The following is a 26,090-nucleotide window of genomic DNA, read 5'->3' on the forward strand; positions in this document are numbered from 1 at the left end:
TGACCTTCGTTTTGTAGCAGTTTTTATTAGGCTGGTCACGGTAATTACTGGGACGTGAATCATGGAGAAAAGTGAATAATTCTGTAATGAACATTTTTATTCATTATCTCACATTTTCAGGAACCAGAAAAGTATCATGTAAAAGTATCTCCGATGTTCTCCTTTTGTTTGTTTTTTTGACGAAAAATGGTTTGTGGACAATACCCTGGTGCAAAACATCACTCCACTGTGAGAATTTGCGTCACGCTGAATTGATGGGCCGGCGCTGCTCCGCACGCAGCGTGCAGGGCTGCGGGGCACGCTGGGGAGACCGAGCAGTTTGTAAATCAAGCGGGAACTGTAACAGTAGATGTAGGATATGCTGGGCACCTGTGTTAAAACTTAAGAGGGCACATTTTGGGACAAAAGCTGAGGTATTAACATTTTCCAGTGACTTGTGCTGGGCTGTCTGGGCTTGAGTCCTTTCATGCTGGCTCCTGCCGAGGCGCAGTTTGTTTGTGAATAGGTCTTCCTGATAATCAGAGAGTTGTTTGGGAGAGCAAAGTCAGCACCTGTGGAGGCTTCTGAATGGTTTTTATAAGGCAAGAGAGAGGCCCCTCCCAACACCACTGTGTGAACAGTAGAGCATCCTCCATTCCTCTCCTGCTTCAGCTGACTCTCAGGTTTCCAACGCCAGCCTAGCTCTGGCGTGCACAAGCTGTATCCCGGGGGTTTGCTCCGGAGGAGAAAGGCTGGAAGGAGAGCAGGAGTGGGTGGATTTGTGGCCCTGCCTCTTGCATGGCTGCTCTGGGACTGCCATCTCTCTGGGGAGCAGAGGAGGGGATCAGCACCCCAGAGGAGGTGGGAGCCCACGCGCTGCCCTGCACCAGTGCCTGCACGCCGTGTAGCGTGGTCTGCCGGGTGTCCTGCCACTGCAACCCTTCCGGCCATGTTGTTTCATTAAATTTTCTCCTTTGTTGCAGCAAATTGTTTGGAGTTAGCGTCTCGGCAAGGAGAAGAACAGGCAGCGTTTTGGCAGTTGCGCTGTGATTGATATTCTGTTCGCTGCTCTTGAACACTCTGAGCGTTCTTTTTACCACTCTTGTTTTCTTACTAGTGTTATTAAACCAGCCAGACTCTATAGGGACCTGGCCTCCTGCACTCCTGTAGTTCACAACGGGTTTTCCTTTTTGGTTTTGTGGTGTGGTGTTTTTTTTTTCAGTCTTTTTGTTTTTGTTAATTACTGCGCAATGCAATGAGATGTAAGCTCAATGAGAGCAGTGCAGTAAGGAGGGTTACACCCCAAATACCTCCAGCATATCTGCACTATCCATGGCCACAGTAGTTCTAACATGGATGAAGAGGGTGAATTCATTGATTGTAATTATTCACCCTGAAGAGGATGCTAACAGTTCCAGATTTGAAGCTCTGTGTGCTGGAGATGATCTTTGCTAGGCATTCTTTTCTCTACTTAAAAGTGGCCAACAAACCTACGCTAAGCAGCAGTGATGAAAAACTCCAGCTGCAATAACCTCTTAATTTCCCAAAGTGTGTTTTCTTACTTGGAACTCTTTGATTTTCAGCCTGACTTTGAAAAGGAGCACAGATCTCATTTAGCTTTAATGTGTCCCAGTGACGTACCTTCCCAAGATAGTTTTCCTAATTTCTTTCACTGTCTTCACCTTAAGACACATCTCAGTCCCTCTGGCAAATCTCTCACTGGGACTGACACCTACTCGAGGTTTGGTATTCAAATGGCCGAGGCTATATTTTGTGGGCTTAAGGTGGTAAAAACCAAATGGAATTGTAAGTGGTTAGGTATGAATACATTCACCTGGGGTCAGAAATTGGATGTAACTTAAAAACTAAGACTGGAAGACTGTGTGCTTGTGGAGAGGCACCAAGGAGCTGGGCTGAAGAAATGGTATGTGAAATTTTCCTGTTGACTGATTTTCCTGACATATCCCCTTACCTGCAAGCTACCTCTTACCGTGCAGCGTAGAATCCCAGCCTGGTAAAGACACCATTGTTTGCACCAATTTTCTCTACCTGATACTGGTTTAACTCCTACCTCACTGAAGAGTCTAACCTGAATGCTTGCTGGGGTTTGGAAAGCACTCACCCCGCTTTGGAATTTGGCGGTGTGATCTCAGGGTGGCTTGCCAAGTCTTTTGTGGGGGCTTTAGTTACCTATGACTAGTTTTCTTTAGAATACTGTCACATTCTTCTGGGGCCCTGTTGCTAAATGGAGATGTACAAATGCATGTCTGACCACCCCCATTCAGCGATCAGCCAGAAAACTTAATCTTGGGTCAACTTAATAGGGTCGAGTTTTGTTACTAATAGTTTCCATCAGCGGTGGCTAGTTAACAATTACGGATGATATATGAATGCTGACTCAGTATTGCTAGGATACTCAAGGGTTTGAGATGACTTAGTATATCTCAGAGTTTAAAAACAATTAGCAGATTCTGGGCTGCATTTCTTTTAAAGACATTTATTTACCTTGTTTATGGGTAGAACTGAATGTCCCCGCTATAGACATTCTGTTTGCAATGCAAGAGTTAAAAATTCATGCAGTACACTTTCCTACATCTACATCAAAGATACTGTAGTGGTGAAAGATACAGATATACCTGTACAAATAGATATACATTCAACATATTCCTTTTATATTAAAAATACATTTTATACACACACATATCTGCATGTATATGTGAATAGGCAATAAACAATTTTATCATTAAATTTCTTTTTGGAAACAAATGACAGCCTGTGATAATGGTATACTTTTTCTAGCGTAGGATCTTTTTAAACCATAGACTCTGCCACTGGGGACTGTACTATGAGATAATTGACCTCCATGTGAGTTATGTGTCCTGAGTCTAAAGCAAGGGCGCACGTGGTGGCATCAAAATCAATTATCTCACAATTCATCCCCCAGTGGAAAGGGCTACTGCAGTTAGAATAGACCCATGAAAAAGATTTAGATATTTTTTAATGTTTTCAGTGACTTAATTCTTATAAATAATGTTATTGCATTATGCAAAGAAATAGCAAAATGTTGGTGGATTAAACCGTGCTGAGTGTACCGACCAACGGACTCTGTATGAGCACTCACGAGCTGGGGATGAAATCTCATTGGGGTATCACTGATGGAGTATCACCAAAGCTCTATTAACTGGGCTGCCTCCATTGCTACCATGCAGGTGACTGTCAAGTAGATGCATCTTCATTTCCTCTGTGGTCATCATCCTCTTGTGTGTGTCAGGGAGCAGCAGAAGTAATGGACAGAGCTGCTAAGCTCTGAGGACAAGATGCTACCTCCACAAACCCTTGCAAACCCTTGCCAGGGTAAAAGTATTTGGAAGGAGCAAAGGTGTTTGACTCAGGGATGGTGTCTCCAGTCAGAGCCTGAGCACCCAAATGATCATAGCTAAACTATCATGTACTGGAACTTTGAAACTCTTCAATTGCCCAGTTGCTTGGTTACAAGATCATTTGTCATCTATTCTGGTAGCAGGGTGAGAGGTGGGGGAACTGGAGGGAAGAGGGGAGAAGATTACATGTGCTGTTGAAAATGCAATGAGCACATTCGATCATATCTAATCCCCATTTATATTACTGTGGACATCCCTACTGCCCAGCTGCCCTCTCAAAGACTCAGAGCTATGGGATTTTTTGATGCATGAATGAAGACTGGGAAGAGGGCCAGCATGCTGTTCATCGGCTTCTTCACCATTTATTACCTTCTAGTTTTAATTGTTTTCCTGCTTCTCTTGAGATATTTATCTAGGAGGAATTGTACTATGCAATGCAGACACACGAGGTGGCAACTGAAGATTGCTTGTTAGCTCAGTGCACCGTACAGTAGATGGAGCTTAATAAAATAGAGAAGACTATTTACATTAATAGAAGAGGCCCATTTGTAAACCTTTTATTACTTAAGTGCACAAGTTTGACTCCTGTTTGTCCATTATAGAGGTGTGGGTTATATAATAATCACCACATAACTGCATTGGCTGTATCCTTATAGTAATGAAAATCAGATCTCTCTGTATGCCACTCAGTTGCGCCCTATTGTGTCTGCAGGGCTACATTTATCTCTTGTAAAAGGCTCTGGCAGATTTACAAGAGGGCAAAATTTCGCCTGCTTAGTTTCTGACTGGTACTTCAGCAGTGGAAAAATTAAACAGAAGCCACCCGAAAAGAGCTTGATGATAGGAGGTAAAATAAAGGAGAAATTTGCAAAGGAGGGAAGGTTAATTAGTGAGGAAAAGGTAGGAATGGAGTGTGTGTATCAGAGTGAGATTTGAAAGGAGGAATTCAGATCTCTAGTTCCCTGTAGCTTCAATGGAGCTTCATGGTCCTTTTCTGTGGGCAGCTTTCAGACGTAACCTCACTGCTATTTGGATTCCCTCGTCAGAGCCCAATTGCTTTGTCGCAGGCAATACCTCTGGTTACCTTTTATGGTCCCTATGCTGCTTCCCAGCCCTGCCCCATCCTCCTGAAATTGTGTGTGCCACAGCCACAGCCTTTCCTTCTTGCAGAGCTGGCGATGGTTGTGAGGTGGGTAGCGCATGGCCAAGGTGCAGAGGAACTTGGTCTGTGTTCGGTCAGCCTCCAGCTCCAAAACCTGACACAACGTTGGTGTACCCAAGGGAGGGAGAACTGGCAGCGTTGAGACCTGTGAAATACGGCTCCAGCCTTCACCAGTTGGAGCTTTGTGTTTGCAGAGCACCCCACACTGTGCAGGAGATGTGACAAATCTCTCCGAATCTCCGAGGAAGGTCAGCCCCATAAGCTGAAGCAGGAGTGACCACTTTGATTAAAGTCCTCTTTGATTTGAAGAATAAAAAGATGCAAGTCCCTTTTCATGCTTTGAGGGATAGAGAATTAGGGGAGCTTTCATGCCTCTGTCCCATTAGTCTTCAGGAAGGCAAGGTTTATGCATTACTCAGATTTCTTTTTTCAAACACAAGAGTGCAGTTGAGAACAATTTTGCATGCAGTGGGGCTTGGAAGATTTGAAGGCCACTAAATGTGGGGGATCTTCCTAGGTGGAGAAAGTGGCTGTAGAAACAGGCAATTTTGAATCAATACCTCAAAAATTATTTTATTATTTATCCCAGCACTTCGGTGACTTGAGTGTTTATCTCACCTCTTGGGGGAGTGGATAGGGCTGCTCATTTTGTCATTGTGAAAGTTCATGTTAGTCACTGAAGCAGTCAGGATTTCTCTGTTTGTCTGGTACCTAGCATTCACTGTTAGTTAATTGTGAGAGTATTTGTTGATTTTGATGGGTCTGCTGAGCAGAGTCTATGTTGCCAAGTTCACTAGACAAAGTATATACACCAGATTTACCCATTCCTCATCCATCTTGACAAAGGGATAAATATTGACTCAAGCATTCAGTCTTGTTTCCCTCCCAGCCCCGCTCCCAGCAAACCCCAAAGAACATGTTTTATAGATAGAGCCAAATGACCAAGCTTAGATAAAAATACCTTGTGCTTGTAGATATGAAATGGAATCAATTAGTCTGAGTAACAGGTCATCATGCCTGAGACAGCACACATCATTAGGTCTAAAAGAATGATAATATGTAATTTATAAATATATGTCACATATATTTCCTAATGAGTTAGGAAGAAACCTTTTACCATCATATATTTTTAATTGTATAATGAATGTTGAAGTATGTGAATCAGCTTGATTTAAAAATGCAAAAGAGCTGAAGTACCCTAATAATAAATCCGTAGGTGTGTGTTGGGAAAGAGATGCAGTTCGCGTGACTGATGAGATATTAACAGTTTTGACCTGATCTCTCGGTGACTGATATTGATAACACTCATTTCTAGAGCGCACTGAGGCTCCCATACAGCACAGCCTCCGTTGAGGTTGGAGAGGGTGTGTGCAGCTCACCCTGAGTCCGGTGTTTCTAAATGGGGTACTTAGAGCAACCCGATTAATTTTTCTGAATCACGGCTGTAAATTTAGAGAGCAGAAAATGCCTGTTTCATAATGCTGCCCTGACTCTGGCAACGCGACATTATTTTTGTTGTGTACTCTCAAGTGCTCCTCCCTCATCTGAGACGCCGCCAACTTGGGGCTTCTCTGAAGGATTTGCCGGCCTCAGAGTTAGGAAACGTTTTCCTGATAATCGGCCTACACTGTCACTGGCCCAATTAAATCCCATTACTTCTTGTTATACCCCAGTGGGATCCCCCAAACAATTCTGTGGCATCCTCACTATCTGTCCCCTGTCAGACACTCCAGGATGCTTATCTGGAGCCTCCCGCCAAACTCCAGCTGTAAGTCAGGCTGATTGCTGTCTGCTCCGTGCGTGTCCGGGGCCCTTCTTGCTGCTTTGCATCCCATATCCCTCAATTGCATTTTTTGGTAAATCTGGAGTGTCAGGATGTTTTGGTTAGAAAATAACTTGTCCGTAGAGTTAAGCATCTGCCTGAGATTGATAAAGGCAAAACAGTCCAGACTGAAGGTTGTCAATTAATCCCTCTGTCACCCAGGTCTGTCTGCTGGTCTCAGGGGTCGTAGGGGAAGGAAAGCTCTTGATCACTGCTTGATCCAGGGACAATGACACTGGGCTGTGGAAAATACCCTTACTTCTCAATTTGTGCACTTCCGTCAGCCTTTGTTATGCACATGGACCAAATTCAGTCCTCAGTTTCACCATCCCAGGGTGTTCTTGAAGTCAGAATCTGATCCACAGCAAGACTAAATGGGAAACTGTTTTTCCACAGAAGAATGACCCAAGACCGTGTATAATTCCGTGGATCTTGCTAATTGGAGGGTGTTGTCACATTGGAGGTAATTCAGAGAAGAACAACAAAATCGATTAAAATGTTGGCAGGATGATTTCATAGGGAAAAAAAGAACTAAAAATATATGAGCAATTTAAATAAGGAGCAGGTAGAGGGAATATGATTCAAGTAACAAGGAACATTAGGGGTGATTCAGGAGTGTGACAACTCCTCCAGACCCCATTTCCGGAAGGTTTGGAGTGAGGTTATGAAGTCCGTGAAGCCAATGGGGCTTCAGTATTGACTTGGTGCTACGCACCAGGTGCATTTTCAGAATGAGAGCTATAGCCATGAATAATAGGTGAACTGAACTATTTGTGAAATGAGCATTAGGAAAAACTTCTAGACCATGACTGGTTTTCAGGTTGCAGAGTGTTCTTAAGAGGTGGAAAAATGCCAAGTTTCAGCAAAGTACTTATAAACCCATCTCCTAGCATTTGGTGAATATATCTCCTTTGTTTGAGGCATTTAAACCTAGATTAGATTTTAAACCTAGACTAAGAACACAACAAGAAACTATGCAGTTGATCAGAAATCAAGAACAAACAAACTAAAGGAAGGATGGTTTGGGAAAGAACTGCCATATCTGACTTGTGCCCAATCCTGAAGTTTTCCATCAGCTGTAAGTTAGAAGTCAGTCTCCTGCGGAATCGGTAAGGACTTCGCTGAAGTGAGAATTGTGTAAAAGCAGAGATTGTGATTTTGCTGTCCATATTGCTAGGGAGCATTTTGCGATGGCCTGCTGCCGTGACACGCTCAGGTTGCACTTGGCAGTGCAAGTGTCCCGTTAAATGCCCTGTGAGTCAGGCAGCAGAGCTAAAGCCGATGCAGTTTTTTGTTCACACTGAGTGGAGGTGTGGAACTCATTGCTGCAGGATCTCGCAGGGGCTAAAAGTAACAAACGGGTTCAGAAAAGGACGAGGCAAAATCAGGAAGATTTGGTGGGCGGTTAATAAAAATGCTAATCTGGTCTGGATCAACCCCTGGACCTGAAAGACTCTAAACCATTGATTGCTAGGAGCTGGGAGGACTGGATAGGGTCTAGTTACAAACTTTTTTCTACCTTGATTCACATGCTCCTTCCCTAAGCTTCTGCTGGTTGAAAATGGGGTCCTGCCTGTGGGCATGACCCAGGGGTTTTACGTTCTTATATGAACAAGAGCGGTAGTGTCTGGCTGATGGGATCTTACTGATTTCACTCTGTCCTGAAAGAGACCTCAAGGTTCCACTCCAGGATGCCATCATTTTTCTTACAGGCTTCCTGTGTGAAGCCAACACAGCGTTTGGGTCTGGCCTGAACACCCCCTTCCACTAGTTTAACTAAAGGGATCTTTCAGACAGATAATCCAGAACACTTCAGGGTATAGATTGTTTTAAGTGATTGCCACCCCAGTTTAGCTGACCTGTTTTAGCATATGTACATAAATTTACAGTGAGAAATTTCCCGATATAGCCAGTTTTAAGCTGACAGAAATAGAGGCTACACTGGGGTTTGCACTGGTTAAAGTGAGTCCTTTTGACTAAACTGGTGCCAAATTCTGTGTGGACAAATCCTCATATTGTAACAAACCCACACATCCTCCCTTTCCTCTGACAATCATATCAGGCTGGTGAGTCCTATGGACCCAATCTAATAGAAATGGAATTTTTACCATGCAAATCTTATTACCTAAAGTGCCAATGAAACTAATGGGATTTTGGATAGTAAAAAATACTCTGCATGTGATACATAGTTTGGAATATAAATTCATTGAGGGGGGGGGAATGTAAGGAAAAGGAGCTGTTATTACATGTGGTCCTTTGTGAATTTGGAGGACCTGTTCCTCCCAAGCACCCCAAGCTCCCCCTTGATTTCAGTGGGACCAAAATGGTGTTTAGCGTCTTGCTAAAAACCTTGAGCTCCTTGCAGAATTTGGTTTTCAAAATACACAACTAAGTGTCAGTTTGTTTTAGAATAAGGGAGGGAAATGGAAATAAAAAATATCCCAAACACTCCACTCCAAGGACAGACATCGAGGGGAATATATATTTTTCCAAAGGGAACCATTTTTGCTGTGGCGGTTGGCTGAATGCGTCAAGAACACAGGGAGCATTTGGACATGTTTTGACAATCCCTGGATTAAAAAAAAAAAAAAGCTGAATGTATTTTGACAACATTTTAATTTACCCCCCCTCTCCCCCCAGTATACGGGTACCTATATAAGGTGTATGTTATATATATGCTGGTGTCCTCAGGCTGCCAACCTGTGTGGCAGCTCTCAGGCTGAGGGCAGTGTCAGCAGATAGACCCAAAGTTAATAACTGAAGTGCTGCAAACACTACAGCCTTTAAAACTGTCTTCTATAGTTCCCATATGTTGTGATAACCCAGCAAATCTTGCAGAGGGTTCAAAACCCCTTGTCAATGCTTGGGCAGAATTCCTACCAATTTTTCTGGGAGCTTAGTTTTTGTGTACATTCAGGCCTAAAATATTTTAAAGTACAATCTTATTAATAACCTACAGCGTTGTGCCATTTTGATGGTGGTGCTGATTACTTGGTTCCCTGTCACCTTGGAAGCAAAGATGCAATAAACGATACGTTTATTTTTGTGTTTATTTTAATGAAACACACAGAAAAGGCACTTTAGAAAAGTGGAGAAAAGAGGAAGAGGTCAGATAAAAACAACTGCAGTCTGATGTTCGTTTTTGTGGCGTTGATAGTTATTATTCCCAAAGAAAATAACGTCCTTTTTTATTTGCTTTTAACATTTCGCCCTTGGCATCTGTTCCATCCATTGTGGACTAACCTAGACTCTGTTCTCTGACGATGGGTTAAAGCGAGCACTTACTGAAAAGCATTCTCTACTTAATTACTTTTCCTTCTTCTGGAAGCTATTTTTTTTATAGTCACATGTTAATTGTGTATTAGTAGGCCTTTCTGATTAGTTGAAAACATAATGAAACCTTTGTAAACAACAGGGAGAGAGAGAGGGAGAGGGAGGGAGCGGGAAGGGGGAGAAAGGGACAGGCAGAAAGAGAGGTGTGAAGTGGGGCCGCACCGGCCGGGGGGAGGTTGCCGAATTTTGAAAGGCAGAAATAATGCCGGTGGAAATTTCTGGTTTTTTTGAATGACAACTTCCCTCGCCCAAATTAATCAACTTACTTAAGGAGAAATGAGATGCATGGAGATGCAAATTGCCGTCGGTCTCCAGAAGCGGGGTGGCAAAGGCAGCGAGTTGGAACGGCGTGGAGGGGGCTGAGCCGCAGCTGCCCACTAACAAGTCGGTCCTATTTGTACAGGGCACGGCGCTGAATAACGTTTTTGTTACTGGCTTTCTCGCTCCCTCGGCCGTAGGTAGAAACGCTGCATTTGTTTCCTGCGACTATTGCAGCGAGAGAGATGTCCTCCTCTTCCATCTCGCCCGCCCGTTTGGTTCCCACAGCGGAGCCCTGTGCTCCCCGCGCGCCCCAGCCTCCCTCTGACGGGGCGGAAAATTTGGGTGCAGGAGGAACACAGGCTCAGGTGCGGGGTTTCAAACACGCAAGGTAAATGCCAGGAATTATGAAGTTCTCTGCACGCCCCTGTGAAGGGGAGGAAAAATTATATATAAAAAAAGAAAATAAACGGTACTTAGGACCCATTTCAGTGATGCTTGGAGCCCAGCCAGCGCAGAGCAGATTCGGTGAATCAGCTGAATCAGGCCCTCTTCTCAGAGATGTTTTTTTCCTTTTCCTGGAAAGCTGCTCCTGAAACACAATTCACATTGGTTGTTTTTTAAAAGGACTATCCTCTGTTTGCAGCACTGGATTTTGAACGGGCAGAGCCTCCCCCCTCCCGTTCTCCGCCCCCACCCCCTTCTGTTGCTGCTTTAAAGAGCTGTGCTTATAGGGATTTTGCAGCTCTCCATGTGTTATTAGAAAACGTGTGGCTGGGACGGTTAAAATGGGAGTGCTACTGTATGCAAGAGCAATGTTCACTGTAAGCAATCCAAGGAAATCCTGCCAAGGCAGTATATGAACAGCAGCCAAACAAAACACAGGCGCCTTTCCAGTGAAAACCAGCACACTTCTGCAAATAGAGGAAAAATTGACTTTCTGATTTGGAGTGTTTCTACAACTTAGAAGAATTACTACAGTGATTGTTCTAAAAATATTTTTCAGCAGCACATTCTCAACGGGGTTGGGATGCTTAGCGTTGTTTAATTATGCTCCTCTTAGGTGATCAATCTGGATTGTATAGAAATAAAATAGGAAGTTTTTAGGATCTTCTTTTAAGCCAACATTGGCATTATTTTATGCAGTCTTATAGTGGCATAAACCACCACCTATTTAAAGAGCAAAAATTGTATTTTTATGTCTGCACTTCAGGAAGTATGACTGGAGATTTGTCTTTTGCAACTTCATAGTCATAGACTGCAATTTAACTGCTTAATTCAGAGCAACCCCCAGCATCCCTGCTTCTGTAACTGATAGGTTTTATTTTTAATCTGAAGTGTTTCATACCTTCCTCCTTCCCTTGCTCTCCTTCCCGCTTCCCCCCGGTATTTGGACTTTTAATGATTCTGCTCATTTTGCTTCTTTGTTCACCCAGACTGGGATTTTCCTTTACAGGACTTTTGAGTCCTGCAGAAACCCTTTAGTGTAAGATGTGTCTGCAGACATTCTGGCATTCAAAAAATTTCCATAATGGTGGAAATTGAATGGGATTCCACAGACTTGTTTATTGCCAAGAATAAATATGTTATTAAAAAAAAATTTTGCTAGTCTCAGGTAGAATTTTTTCAAAGAATTCTTAATAACGGCATTTAAGAATGCAGTCAGTTTATCTAAAGTGAGCTGAAGAAATAGGATAGATTTACAGAGAATTATTATTATCCTTTTTTACTTCCAAACCCCAATATAATATCAGCATAAGAAAAAGCAACAGAATTGTCAAACATTAATTTCAGTTTATGTATTTCTCCTATTTAAACTGTTTTTCTTTTAACTAAAGATACAAAAGATACTTTACTAGATATGTCTTCATTTATTCCTCTCAACTATTTACAGTTGAGTTCTTTAGGCTTATAGCTGCTGTGAATGCAGTTATCTTCTTTTAATTACACCACCATAAACCAGATTTATCCCTACATTGAAGATTGTGTCTTGAGACCAACAAATAAATCCCAGTGTGGAAGAAGACCCTCATCCAGAGCCCATTGAAGCCAGTGGAGAGATCTTATTGACTTTGGTGGGCATTGTATGGGGATATTGAGCATTCATTTCCTCTTCCTCTTTTGAATGTAACTACTCATTTCCTGGGTGAGATACTCTCTACTTTAAACAAATCTTAAAGTTGCCCTAATTTACTAAATTGACTTGTGCTGTATTTAGCATTCAGGCAAAACTTCCCGAGGGTGAAACTGTTGTATACTCTTCTCCCAAAATAAGATTGAGTTTTTGAAGGTCTAGTCAGAATAGCTGGGGAAGGATGGACCTCTGCCCTGTACTCAGTCCCTGTTCTCCTTTGTGCATAGTGCTGTATTCATAGCCGGTCTTACAGAGGGCAAATCATCTACATCTACATCTACATCTACACCCACTTATATAAGTATATATGTGTGTATATATAAAAATAAAAGAAAGCTTGAAAATGTAAGCATTTCTGCCTTGAATGTGAGGGATATCCTCCGCTGTGTTCAAATGAGGACATGGAAGTTGTGGCATATGCCGTGTCAAGGCACAGACATGCAGTTCTGTATCTTTAAATGTTGATGCGTAACAGTGAAACCAGGTGAGATCTGGCCCCAGGTGCTGGCTGCTGCATGCATTGCTGAACAATTTTTAAAGGATGCAGATTGGGTGGTTGGAGGAGGAAAAAGTAGGTCTTTTCCTAAATAGATCTTTCTTTGTGAAATATGTTGTAGGTTTAACGCAATGATTAAAAAAAAGATCGACTTAAGCTTCGTACATTCCACTAATAGCAGCTCGGTATAACCCAGTCCTGACCTGGGTCCCCCTGACGTGCACTGATAGTTGTCACAGAGCCCCAGTTGTGCCAAACTGGGGGAAGATTTTGTTGAGACCATGAAACTCATTTCACTGGTTACTGTACGCAAATGCTGAATTAAGAGTCCTTCACAGAATTAGTCTGAAGGGAAAGCTTGGATGCTGAAGAGGTCCTCCAAGGATTGCTTCTGCTTTCCCTGTCTGCACATTGAGAGCCTTACACGGCTGTTGAAAAACAGCTCCACAGCAAAGTTTTTGCCTTCGTTCTTGTCAACGCAGTTTTAAATCATTTTACCTTCAAGTCCACAGGTTCAAGTTCTGTGGTCACCAGAGATGTGGCATCAAGGTAAATTTGCAGATAATTTGGGTAGTGGCCCATGGCTGAAGATGTGTGGCTTCTAAATGGAATTAGAGGTGTAGTTTGTTGCAAGCAAAAATTATTGATACAAAAGGAAGGTTTTATTCTGAGACATCTGCAGGTTGGCAGCTGTGCCATCCATGTCTGTTCTTCTGAGTAACGGAAGCCATGCAGCCGGGAATAGCAGTCTTTTGGTGACAAGTGTTGAGAATATCGGTTGAATTGCACCATGAAAATATTTTCATTATTTTTATTATTACTATTCTGCAAGCAGATTTGAGATGTGTGTCTGCCTATGTCTGTGCGCGCGAGCGGATGAGGTAGAGAGGGAGGGCTGTTATTTTTATTTTTCGTCAGTCGCACCTCCTTAGCATTTTGTACATATCAGCATTCTAGCCGAATGATTTGCTAATTGCACTGGAAGACCCACTTTAAATTCAGGAATACTGAAACTTTGAAACTGTAACATTTTGACTGGCGAGAATGACCAGTCTTCTTTTCTCTTTCGCAGTGAGCTGGTTGAAGGAAGCTGGCATTGTCGCAGAGTGAAAGCTCTGCAGAAGTGCCGCAGGTTTTTCATATGGAAATGTGAAATAATGGGGTGATTAAATAGAGCTGTATATTAAAGTACATCTGACATTAGAATTAGCATAATGTGCTCTAGCCCTAGGCTGAGTACTTTATTTGCCATCTGCGTCGGACCAAAATCCCCTGGGGAAGCGCTAAAATATTCTGAATAAACTCAGCCCGAGTTCTTATTGAGAGTAAAATACCATTTGTGGCACGTCGTATTGATTCGTCTTAATTGCGGTGCAGAAAAGAACATTCAGTTGCTGATGACTTTTGTACTCTGTGACAAGTCGGCTGGAGTTATTCTAACACTGCAGTTGGTTAACCTGAACAGACTGTCGTGCGCAGAGAAGGAGAAAACCTTATCTTCAGGAGCATAAACTACAGTATCCTCTCCCGGCTTTACTCCTTTCTAGCTCGATGCAGCATCCTTTCATTTTATTTATATTATTTCCTGAAAACAGCAGCCAATGAACTGACGGGGAAATGGGGCTTCATTGAATCAGTCCAAGAAAATTCACATTCTTACCTAGTTATTCTTCCCAGTCTCCCTCCCCACACTTCCACCCCCACATATTCTTAAAAAAAATCCAGAAACATCTGACCAGCTTTCATCTAAGTGAGTGAAAATCAGTGGAACTTGTCCTTGAGGATCCATCTCCGGAACCATTAGTTCAAGAGATTTATTATGTATATTTTGTAAAAAGCTGTGGCTTCTCCTGTGCATAAGCCCACAGTCTTAGTCGGTTGTAATGGTTTGATTTTTGTCAACTCTCTGCTCAAATAGGTTGCTGAATACCTTTGAAAAAGTGCTTATAACATGCATAAAAGATAAATATTTCATCTGAAGGAAAATACTTTGATGCTCCATCCAATTCTGTAACATTCATAAGGTCCAGTTTTTACCCTATAATTGCCTATCATTATATACAATTTACATATTCAAACATTCTCTACAAACCTTAGTCTAGCATGTTTTTATTACAAATTCAGATCAAGGGAATAACCTTTAACTTCAGAGACAAATGAGACAAATTTACAAGTGCATGTCTGCTGTTTTCTTGTGTTTTATAAATCCCTGCAGACCCGAACACTTTTGCTATAACGCCACTCAGAACAATATACATATATTACTACTTGTTTGTAGTGCTTCGGTAATGAGTCCCCTTTGTATTAGATAACCTATATAATTCAGCATCTAGGCCCTCCATAACGTCAATTATCTCCTCATAGCTAAATGTACATTCCATTAAAACAAGATTTACAGCCTTTATAATACTTCTTAGGATTGAACGTGGAGATTTTGTGGATTTAAAGAAGCAGAGATGGGAGTTAGCATTTGTTAAAGAAGCAATGAATTAAAACAAAAATGCTATTTCATTTACTAACTATGAATAGGCACCTAATACCCTTAAGAAATAGTTGTAGGAAGACAGACTGAAGTAGTCCTGGGGAAAAAAACAGGAAAATTTGTTTCCACCCTTTGGCTTTTTTATTGTTTCCTAATTTACTCTTTATTTTTCCATTATATGACATGGACAATTTCCTTTATATATCCTCCCTTAAGTTCCTATTCAGATTACTGAGAATTCTTGCTTGCAAGATGAGAAAATGGCACCTTAGAAAAGTCTGTGGGAAAAAAAGAATCCCAGCCCTTGCCAGTTTTCAAACAAAACTACTTGCAGGAAACTGATTTAAAGGGAAGCTGCTGGCATATATCATATGTTGTAGAAAAGACTGACATTATTTCAAATGCATTTGAATACCTTATGCAAAGAAAAGGCCTAAAAGTGTCCTTGAGCAGTACGAGGGTTTTTCATGAATGCTGTAAATGGGATCCTATATATTACACCACCAGCCATGGGTAGTCCTATGGTCTTTTCGTCTCAGGAGCGGGTGACGTGAATTTCCCCCCGTATTACATTCCCCATTTTCACTGATAGTTTTCACTATTTTATAAAGCAGGTTTGTAAAACATTCTTTCAGTCTGCTAGCTGATGTCTTAGGTTCAGAGAAACTAACCGAAAGACACAAAGCTGTTTAGATGCTAAAGGTGGAGTCAACTGAAACTGTTGTATCACAAAGGGCTAATTTAAAAGTTAACTCATTCACTATTGATTTTTTAATATTGATTTTCCTGTTTGCTCTGTACTTTTCACACTTCTCCCTTTCTCTGCTTTATAAATTGCCTTTGTATTTTAGAATTTAACACCAATTAGAAGGCGGCATTCAGAGATGACAAACATGTTTTTTGTCTTCCATTTTAATAGTGCTTCGGGGTCAAAATCCCTGTGTCATGAGTTCCAATTCTTGCTATGCATTTTTCTTTCTGTTTCTGCACTAAGTAAAAGCACTTCTTGTGCTTCTATAGGCTGAACATTAACTTCCAGTAAGCCACAAGCTCTTTTAAGGAATGAGAAATTGGACATCCAGAAGGAAGTTGCCTAAAATGACTATTGACATTTTATACCTAAAAATATAGTATTACCATTTTGTAATGCACTAAAAATTAAACTGAGCTGTGCATTTGGCTCATTTATGTGAATCTGGCTGTACAGATCTGAGGTATGATTAAGTCTTACAGAAAATGGGACTATTGAACACAAGCTGCATCTTCAGCCAAAGGTCGCCTGTGTCCATTAAGAAGCAGGAAGCATCTGTTTGTGTTATGCATGGCTGTAGTCTGCTTGCAGTCTCCTTTTTTGTAAATATAAATGCCAGAGAGGATGTATAAAATGCTTCTGTGGAAGGTTTAATAAAAAAAAAAAGTCACAACTTGGTATATTCATATAAGCCTGGTTAATATCCTTGTTTGCAATAACCTCGTATAGCCTATCTGGAAAAATTTGAAGTCTTCAATGGTGGTCATCTGAGCTACTTTGAATACATAGCAGGGCAATTCAAACCAGTTTGGTTAAGAGTATGATTTTAAGGTATCAGGTTGATATCTCGAAGTCTTTCAAAGTTCATGCTCTTTGTTCTTGGAATTATTGAAAGGATTGGATTAGCATGAGAGACTGACTTCTCAGCTGTGTGACTGGTAGTTAATCTGTTTGGTTTTCCACTCACATGATACAATAGTTAATTTGACAGACGATAAACAGACAATTTGCAGTCCTGCCTAACAGAAAAGCAATACCACCGAAAAGCACAAATGGCTTCACAAAATAAAATAGGCTCCCAAAAGTGGGGCAGCATTTAATCCAGCAAAGACGGAGTTTGGCAGTTGGCTTTAGCATAGAAAGAATTAATAGTACATTACTAATAGTAGTGTAATATTAATATATTTTAATATTGGTGTCAACCAGTGCTATTGTAGATCTTTTTCAACAGGTAGAAAATGCTCTTGAGAATATTTGCATCACTAATTAAAATCAGTGCTGGGAATGAGAGGGTCTTGTGGGGTTTGTAGGTTCTCTTGGCATAAAGCTTCTTGCATAATCTCTGTAGAGAACTTGCAGTCTCACTAGTCAAGGTAGAAACAGGATGGGAGAAGCTGTAAAACACAGAGGCAGTGTGTGGGAGAAGAATACTGCATGAAGTCATGATTTTTGTTCTGTTTGAAGGTGGCACTAGAGGAGATAGGCTATTCAAGAGGCAAGGTAGAAAAAGAGAAGAGGGCCTAGCATGGGACGAAACGGGATTCTGTTACTGAGAAGTAACACTTCTCCGTTACTTCTCCTCCTTTCTTCAGACACCTTATTTTTCCATCCACTTCTTAAAAACATTTCATTTTTGTTTCCCTGACACATTCTTTTCTTTCATCAACCTCATCCTGAGATTCCCCATTTCCAGATGATGACAGGCTCTGTGGCCCCTCATGCTTGGGCTCTTGCACCTCAAGTTTCATCTCCTCTTCTTGGCTGAGGTGCACTTCAGGTTGACTGAGCTTTACAAGAGAGAGCGGCTACTTCGCTGAGTGGAGAACTGGAGGTGCTTAGGTTGTGAGACTGCAGGTGTCTTGCTAAGTCATGAAACAAGAACTTCAGTTGCCAGTTGATGCTTACTGTATGAATTGTTGGTGATAGCCCCCATCATCCTTAGCAAGATGTGCTGTAAGACTCTCTTGAGCCCTTTCTTTAGACAAGGCAGTGTAGGAATGGATGCACTGTGTTAGCTCTGGGGACGGATAGAGGAGTTGGGCTTCTTTTACATCTTCAGCTCGTGTTGCTGTCAAAACAATATTAAAATGAAGAGAGGTATAAAGAGAAATGGTTCCTTTGTGTTTGGTCTTTAAAACTGGTGACTGGCGTTGTACTGGCAGTAGTGGTCCTCACCCAGGCTTGGACTCTCCACACTTCTTTTTCATTAAGGCTGTCAGACCCTCTGAAATGGAGGTAGCAGCACATCCAAACACCCCAGGGAGTGCAGGGAGAGTAAACCTCTCGATACTGGGTGTGCTCAGCATATGTTTATTCAGTCATAAACATATGCAAGTAAATGTTCTTGCTAACTTGGAAAATTTAGAGTGGTAATATGCCTTATAAAACCTCTTCAGCAGAAATACCTATATCAGAGATCTTTTTGCATATGCAATCAAGCACCAAGTATGAACCGATATAGTTCACACTGCAGATCCACATTGCAGACACCTGGGAAGTATTTGGCCCGTGTCTAGGTGACCTGTCAAACCACTTATAACCATATATTTTCTTCACTATGAAACACTAAATCTTTCCAGTACTTAATGCCCTTCTCTTTAATGTCAGCTGGTCTTATAAGGAGACTTGTTAAACCAGTGTTCTCGATTATGGCATTTTAATTTAATAATCATTCAATTAAAGGTGTGGTTTTTATGGAGCATCCACATTACCTTTACTGGTATTATTAGAGTAACCATCATAATAACAAGAAGTAATTATTTAAATGCTCATTAAAAATCAAGTGGTGGAGAAGAGGGTAACATTGTTGGAAAGATTGTATGAACCTGATACATGTCTGTTCCCGAGTGCTACAATAAAAGGTGTCCTTTCTTTAAAGCTTGCAAGTTTCTACTTTTCCTGAACTTCTAAAGGTGCAGTAAAGCAACATTAAAATTCCTTAACATTTTTATTGCTGCTGCTGTAACTTTATAAAGGGAACCAGAAACATTATCTGGAAAGTATTGCTAGAGAATGGCAGTGGTTATGTGGACCTGACTGCAGGTCCTCACCGCAGTCCTCGCAGGGGTTGTGGGTGGGTGATTAAAAAGGAGGGGAGTTCGTTCTCTGTTACAGCTAATGGAATTATTCAGGCATGCTGAGGGGAGGATTCGTAAGGCACTGGATGTCACTGTAACCCAGCAGAAAATAATGAATTCTCAACAGTTCTTATCTCACACTGATTATTGTTTGATGGTATCCAGAATAACTGAGGATATTTTGAGGGAAATTCATCTCCAGGGCAAAGGCGCTCAGCATTCCGGGTATATAGGAAGTCGCGTACCAACTGGGCAAGGAAGATCTGCGTATCACTAAGTGATGCAAGTCAGACTGCAGAGGACAGATAAGTCAGGGGATTCAGGCTGCCTGGTGCAGTGGGATGGATGTCCACAGACCCAGGCTTCTCTTGTTCTGGGCTGGGCAAACCGACCTGTCTTTTCTCACTGCCCCCTCTAAGGGCAGAATTTGGGAGGCAGGATCTCAATTTAGCTTTGTTTTGTGCTGTTCATGAATGAGAAAAAAGCTCATTATTGCTTTGACATTTTGAATGGAACATAATCTGTCATGCAGTAATGGAGGGAACACATTTTAATATTTCTGGAAAAGACCTTCTTTTGTCATAATACGCAGAAAAGGCAAGAGTGTTCAATAAGTTCATAGTTCATAATTAGCTGCTTAGAGAGAAGATACTAGAGAGATTTTCAATCTACCAGATAAAACCATAACAAGATCTAATGGTTGGCAGTTGAACTCAGCAATTTGAATTGGAAAGAAGGCAGGTTTTTTAATACTGAAGATAATCAACCATTGCCACAGAATACTCTGATACATAGTGAATTCTCTCTCATTTGGCATTTCCAAATCAAGTGGGGAGAAGGGGGTGCTAAAAGACGTAATGTGGTTCAACTGCAAATCCTGGGCTGATTGATACCTGTATGTGAGGTGCAGACTAAATTGTTTCCTATGTTTTTCATGTACCTGTAGGTAGGAGAAAATATTATGATCTTAAATTGCAGGAAGAAAGATTTAGATTAGGCATTTGGGGAACCTTCATGATAGTAAAGGAGAGGAAGAATGAGGCAGACTTCGGGAAGGTTGTCGACTCTCTATCCAGGCGACCTTTGGAGTGGGATAATGGAGCATCTGCCATAGATATGAATAGATGCATAGATACAGACAACCCTTGGGTCAGGAATTGGACAAGGGCAACCCTTAAGGTTTATCTCAGTCCTCTCATTCTTTAATTTCACGGTCCTTCCTAGCCTTCAAATCAAAATTTCTGAACCTAGACACATTTGCATCTGTAGGATTCAGCCCTACAAACTTGTCGCATGTCTGAACTCCAGTGGCACTATTTGTTTGGCTTTAGTGCAACCTTGAAGCTACTACTGACTGCTCAGGGCTTGTGGCCTGGATGTCTCATCTCCATACGTACACCGTATCTACCAGCTAAGCCATTTTGAGCCATCAGCCATGAAAATCATGCCTAGTTACAGACTGTAGGGTTGAATACATGTGCAATTCATTGAACAATTTTAATGAAGTCTTGGCTTGTGCTTAACTCTAAGCACATGAATAATTTCATCACTATCCAACAGAGCACTTCAGCCTATGCTTAAGTTTCACTGATGTTGATTACTCACATGCTCAAAGTCAAGCACATGCTAAAGTGATAAAGACTGCATATGGCAAAGCCTATATAGCTAGTTGTCATAAAGTGGGTATTTAGATAGACTTCAGTGCAGGTGGCAAGGGATTAAGACAGCCATATATCAAAAGTAGCCTTATAACAAAGAGTTTTATAGTGTAGGTGCACTGCATTATTAAATATAAGGATCATTCTTGAGCAATACATGGCTTTTTCTGGGCATGTTTAAAATATTTAGCAAGTTTTTGAATATAAAGATGTTCAGAGTGGATCTTCAAAGACTTTTTGACATTGTTCTGTTCTTAAAAGTGAGTATCTACACTGCTCAGGGCAACTTCTAGGCAAGATAACCACGAAGTGATAATATGGAAATGAACATTTTATTTTATTTTTTTCTTTTTTTTAAACGGGGCATCTGGGGAGAGTCTTTGAGGGTTGTGAAAGTTAAAATATATATATATACACACACAGGCATGCACACACGAACACTCATGAAGCAGTCAGAAATTTGCAGCCAGGTAGCCTGCAGTCAATTTTGCCATTGTGTCAAGATCTCCTGAAGAGGAGTGTTAAGGAGCACAAAAGCTAAACAAAACAAAAAGGAAGAGAAGACTGTTTTATGACTGCTAACTTGTAAATCTTAGATCTCTAATGGCACTAATTTGCTCTGTTTGAAAGAAAACTGAAAAGGAGGGGGATTTAGCTTCCTCACTTGAATTTCACGGAGATGAAGTTTTGGAGAACAAAACAAAACAAAACATCTCAGTTCCATGTAACATGTAGTAGCAAGCATCCAGCCAGCTGCCATTTTGAGGGTAATTTTTTTAATCAGCCATTTCAGCTTTATATTGGCCTTGATCCTCAGCCTGCTCAGGAATTTTTCTCCTTACGTATGTGCTGAAGTAAACGTGTTGCTGTTATTGTCGTCGTCATCATCTAATTCACAGTTGCTTTCTTCCTCCTGTCAGCTCTTGAGCTAAGCAAGGAGAACACATGCACACACACATACACACACACTCACACACTTTATTTTTTAAAGAAAGAAGCCCCCACAACAAAAAAGAATGCATGCTGTGACTTAAAAGTGAAAGAATCGAACAGCTGTGGGTAATAAATCGATTAATTAGAGTGGATAAAATGAAGGTGAAGGGTGCAGAGCACTCTTTAATTTGAAGATATATGACCTTGTAAGATGCTGCACTTCATTTGCTATTAGATCGCACTTCAGAAGGGGCTTTATTAAAATCTATTCTAGGGTGAGCTGAGGTAAAACATATTGTTAAAAAAAGCTTTTGACAGGGTATGTTATATACTTTAGTCTGCTTCAGTGATTTCTGTCACTTTTTATACTACACATGTTGCCGTGCAAGAAAAGTTAAAGGTCTAGACATTTTCATCATATTTCTGTAAGAAACAGAAATTTAAATATTTGAAGTAATAATGGGAGCATTTACTGTTGCTTTGGCTGCAGAGCTGACATAAAACTCCCTAACTGCCTCAGTGCTGAGTAGATTTTTAAGGGATAATGTATCAGTTCCTTCCCGTGTTTGTATGTGGCTTTCATTAATGTCAATAGCAGTTACGGGCAGTTTTTCCCAAGCTGAGTTCAGTTCCCAAACTTGTGTTTTTCTCCAACAGCGGTTGTTAGAGATTAATCAAAGCAAATGGGTCGGTCCCGTACGACGCAGCGTGCAGGGCTGGGGCACGGGGGCCGTGTCAGCCAGGCAGAAGTGCCCGCCGTGCTGTGTATGTTTTTTCTTGGCTGTGGAGAGCCGGCTTCTCCGAAATCGGGGTCTGAAGCCACTATCCACAGCAATAGCCCTGCTAAATCAGTAAGAGCATGAGGAGCTGCACCACGTTTATCACCTACCTTTGTAAATAAGTCTCAATCTGATAGATGCTCTTTTCTTTACGCTTTTATGGGTGTTCATTGCATGATAAGATTAGATAGACTGACAGGCTGATAGGTAGGCAGATAATCTTCTAGCCTTCTTGTATAAGGTTTTGTAGGTTTTGTTAGCGGCAGCCGTTCCTGCAAACAACCAGAAGAGGGGAATTTGTCAGCAGCAATCCTGCTTTGCCTGGTGCGGCCGAGTTTAATTTTTTTTCCTTTTTTTTTTTTTCTTTGACTTCTATGAGTCATTCCTCTCTGCAGAGGTAATTTTGATAATACGGTTCTGTTCACCTTATAAACTCTTTCATTTTCAAGCTCAAGTAACAGGCTTTTGTGAGTCGCAGTCCCCCCTGTCTAGAAAGGGGTTGGGTAGTTCAGCTTCGGATCGGAGCTCCTGCTGAGGGGCTGGGATCAGGCTTCATTTGGGCTGTTATGCAGATATGGGGCAGGCAGAAAACCTCATTCAGGTTTTGAACTTTCAGGAAGTTCAGTGCCTTTAGGTGCACCAGGGCCATGGCTAGCCAAAATATGTGCTTTCATAAACAAACAAACAGACAAACAAGAAATTAATTTTAGATTTTCCAGCATAGGTAGTTGTTTTTCCGGAAACCTCCACCCTCATTTAAAAAAAAAAAAACAAAAAAACAAAAAACAAAACCCAACCAAATCCTGGATCATGATTTTCAAGTTGACGCATATTTATGAATTTATCAGAGTCTTGCAGAGGCATTGAAAAAAGGGCGAGGGGGGAAAGTGCTTTTTGAAGATAGCACAGAGTTTATATTGTGCCCAGGACTGGAATTTTCTAGCTAGCAAAACTATGACTGTAGTGCAGACTTGTCCACACCTGTCCTTTATGTAAAGCTGAATCAAGGTTAAAGGAATGCTTTCCACCTTTATGCAGTCGTTCAAAGAGGCTAGAAAGGCAAACAGAACAGTGTTTTTGGCTCTGGTGAGCATTTCTGCATTGGAGGGCAGGCTCAGGCTCAGAAATTCTTGGGATCCAGTTCAAGCATGGCCCGACATTTGTTACTGTTAATTGCAACTGTGCTGTCGGCTTTGATTACCGGATGTTTCATTTGAGTGGCTTCTTGGTGTTTTGGCAAAAAGAATGTCAAAGTGGTTTATACAAGGGTATGTTTTCCAAGCTCCTGTTGACTTGAATAGGACTTGTACAGCTAAATACCTACACAGTATTTTAAAAATGGAAATGCTGGCATGACTGAAGCATGTATAAATTAAATTCAGCAAGGTCTCAGGGGACTGCTGCATGAAGTATATAAAAATATAAAATGAAAGAGTGAAAATTACACTGAAGCTCCTTGCAGGTGCCTTGTAAAACCTCCTACACTGCATTTTCCTTGGTTTTGTCTGTAGTCATAAATCCCTTGAAACAAATTCCTTTTTGTGGAATAAACACGTGAAAGGATTTGGATCCTTATGCGTCGCAAAGGTTTTATTTGCAAATTAGAGAATATAAATGTATATAGTACTAATGAGTATGTGTGATATTTGTCATACATGTTAAGTGAATAAGTGTGGTGAGTAAATGTGCTGTTCAACAATTTATATCAGTCAATACATTGCAATTAAGTCCTTCTTTCAGAAATGCCAAGGAGGAAATGTGTTAGCAAAATAAAGCTCATGCCAACTGTATTTAAATGTTCTCCGCTGTATTATTTTTTGAGTGTTCTTTCTGTTTTTCTTTTATAGGTAAAGATGAGCCTTCAAGCTATATTTGCACAACATGCAAGCAGCCTTTTAATAGCGCTTGGTTCTTGCTTCAGCATGCCCAGAACACACATGGATTCCGCATCTACCTGGAAACAAGTCCTTCAAACAGCTCCCTTACTCCACGCATCACCATCCCTCCTCCTCTGGGACCGGAGACTGTTGCACAGTCCCCGCTGATGAATTTCCTTGGAGACAACAACCCTTTCAATCTTCTGCGGATGACAGGACCCATCTTGCGCGAACACCCTGGCTTTGGTGAGGGTCGGCTCCCAAACACGCCTCCGCTCTTCAGCCCACCGCCTCGTCATCATCTGGATCCACATCGCCTTAGTGCCGAAGAAATGGGGTTAGTTGCCCAGCATCCCAGTGCCTTTGACAGAGTTATGCGTTTAAACCCCATGGCAATTGAGTCCCCAGCGATGGATTTCTCCAGAAGGCTTCGAGAGCTGGCAGGAAACAGTTCCACCCCTCCGCCAGTCTCACCCAGTCGCACCAACCCTATGCATCGCCTGTTGAATCCTTTCCAGCCGAGTCCTAAATCACCTTTTTTGAGCACCCCGCCACTGCCCCCCATGCCCCCCAGCAGCACTACGCCTCCCCAGCCTCAGGCCAAGAGCAAGTCCTGTGAATTTTGTGGAAAAACCTTCAAGTTCCAGAGCAATCTTATCGTGCACCGGCGCAGTCACACAGGAGAAAAGCCCTACAAGTGTCAGCTCTGTGACCACGCTTGCTCCCAGGCCAGCAAGCTAAAACGCCACATGAAAACGCATATGCATAAAGCTGGCTCCATGACAGGCAGGTCAGACGATGGACTATCCACCACTAGTTCCCCTGAGCCAGGCACAAGTGAGCTCACTGGAGAGGGACTGAAATCCAGTGAGGCAGATTTCAGGAACGAGAGCGATCCCTCCCTGGGCCATGACAATGAAGAGGAGGAAGAGGAGGAGGAGGAGGAAGAGGAGCTTGAAAATGAGAGCCGGCCAGAGTCAAGCTTCAGTATGGACTCGGAGCTGAGTCGTAACCGAGAAAACGGCTCCAAGTCACTGCCGGACGAGAAATCCCTCGTCCTGGGAAAAGTCATCGAGAACGTAAGTCTAGGTGCCATCCAGCAATACAACGACATGCTAGCTGAAAAACAGAAGAGGAGTAGCTTCATGAAAAGGTCTTCTGACCAGCGAGACTTGTGTCCTCGAGACCTCTGTCAGAGAGATCCAGGCGATGAGGACTCTGTGGTAGGAGAGCTGGACCGCACTGAGGAAGGGACGGTCAATGGAAGAAACTTTGGCCCGGGTGAACCCTTCCCAAACTTGTTCCCCCGCAAGCCAACGCCTATCACGAGCCCCAGTTTAAACAATTCCTCTAAAAGAATAAAGGTAGAGAAAGATTTGGACCTGCCACCAGCAACGATAATACCTTCCGAAAACGTTTACTCCCAGTGGCTGGTAGGGTACGCAGCATCGCGGCACTTCATGAAGGATCCGTTCCTCGGATTCACAGACTCCCGACAATCCCCCTTCGCGACCTCTTCCGAGCACTCGTCGGAGAACGGGAGCCTGCGTTTCTCCACCCCGCCGGGGGACATGCTGGACGGGGGGCTCTCAGGGCGCAGTGGCACGGCCAGCGGAGGCAGCACCCCCCACATCAGCGGTCCTGGCCCCGGGCGACCCAGTTCGAAGGAAGGGCGCAGGAGCGATACATGTGAGTACTGTGGCAAAGTCTTTAAGAACTGCAGCAATTTGACGGTGCACCGTCGGAGCCACACTGGAGAGCGGCCTTACAAATGCGAGCTCTGCAACTATGCATGTGCCCAGAGCAGTAAGCTGACGCGCCATATGAAAACGCATGGCCAGATAGGGAAGGAGGTCTACCGCTGCGACATTTGCCAGATGCCCTTCAGTGTTTACAGCACCCTGGAGAAACACATGAAAAAGTGGCATGGAGAACATTTGCTGACAAATGACGTCAAAATTGAGCAGGC

At 42.2% G+C, this 26,090-nt stretch overlaps 1 protein-coding gene across 1 annotated transcript in view; it reads left to right on the forward strand.

Moving 5' to 3' along the window:
- The window catches only part of BCL11B (B-cell CLL/lymphoma 11B (zinc finger protein)), a gene marked incomplete at both ends in the record, with an annotated part of 51,752 nt that extends 25,668 nt beyond the window's left edge, over positions 1–26,084 (forward strand). The window contains one exon of the mRNA XM_010292537.1: positions 24,092–26,084. Within this exon, the coding sequence (XP_010290839.1) occupies positions 24,092–26,084 (1,993 nt within the window). The remainder of the gene's footprint in view (positions 1–24,091) is intronic.
- Between the last annotated feature and the right edge of the window lie 6 nt (positions 26,085–26,090).

This window comes from Phaethon lepturus, unplaced genomic scaffold (genome assembly GCF_000687285.1).
Source record: "Phaethon lepturus isolate BGI_N335 unplaced genomic scaffold, ASM68728v1 scaffold2888, whole genome shotgun sequence".
NCBI classification, from domain to species: domain Eukaryota; kingdom Metazoa; phylum Chordata; class Aves; order Phaethontiformes; family Phaethontidae; genus Phaethon; species Phaethon lepturus.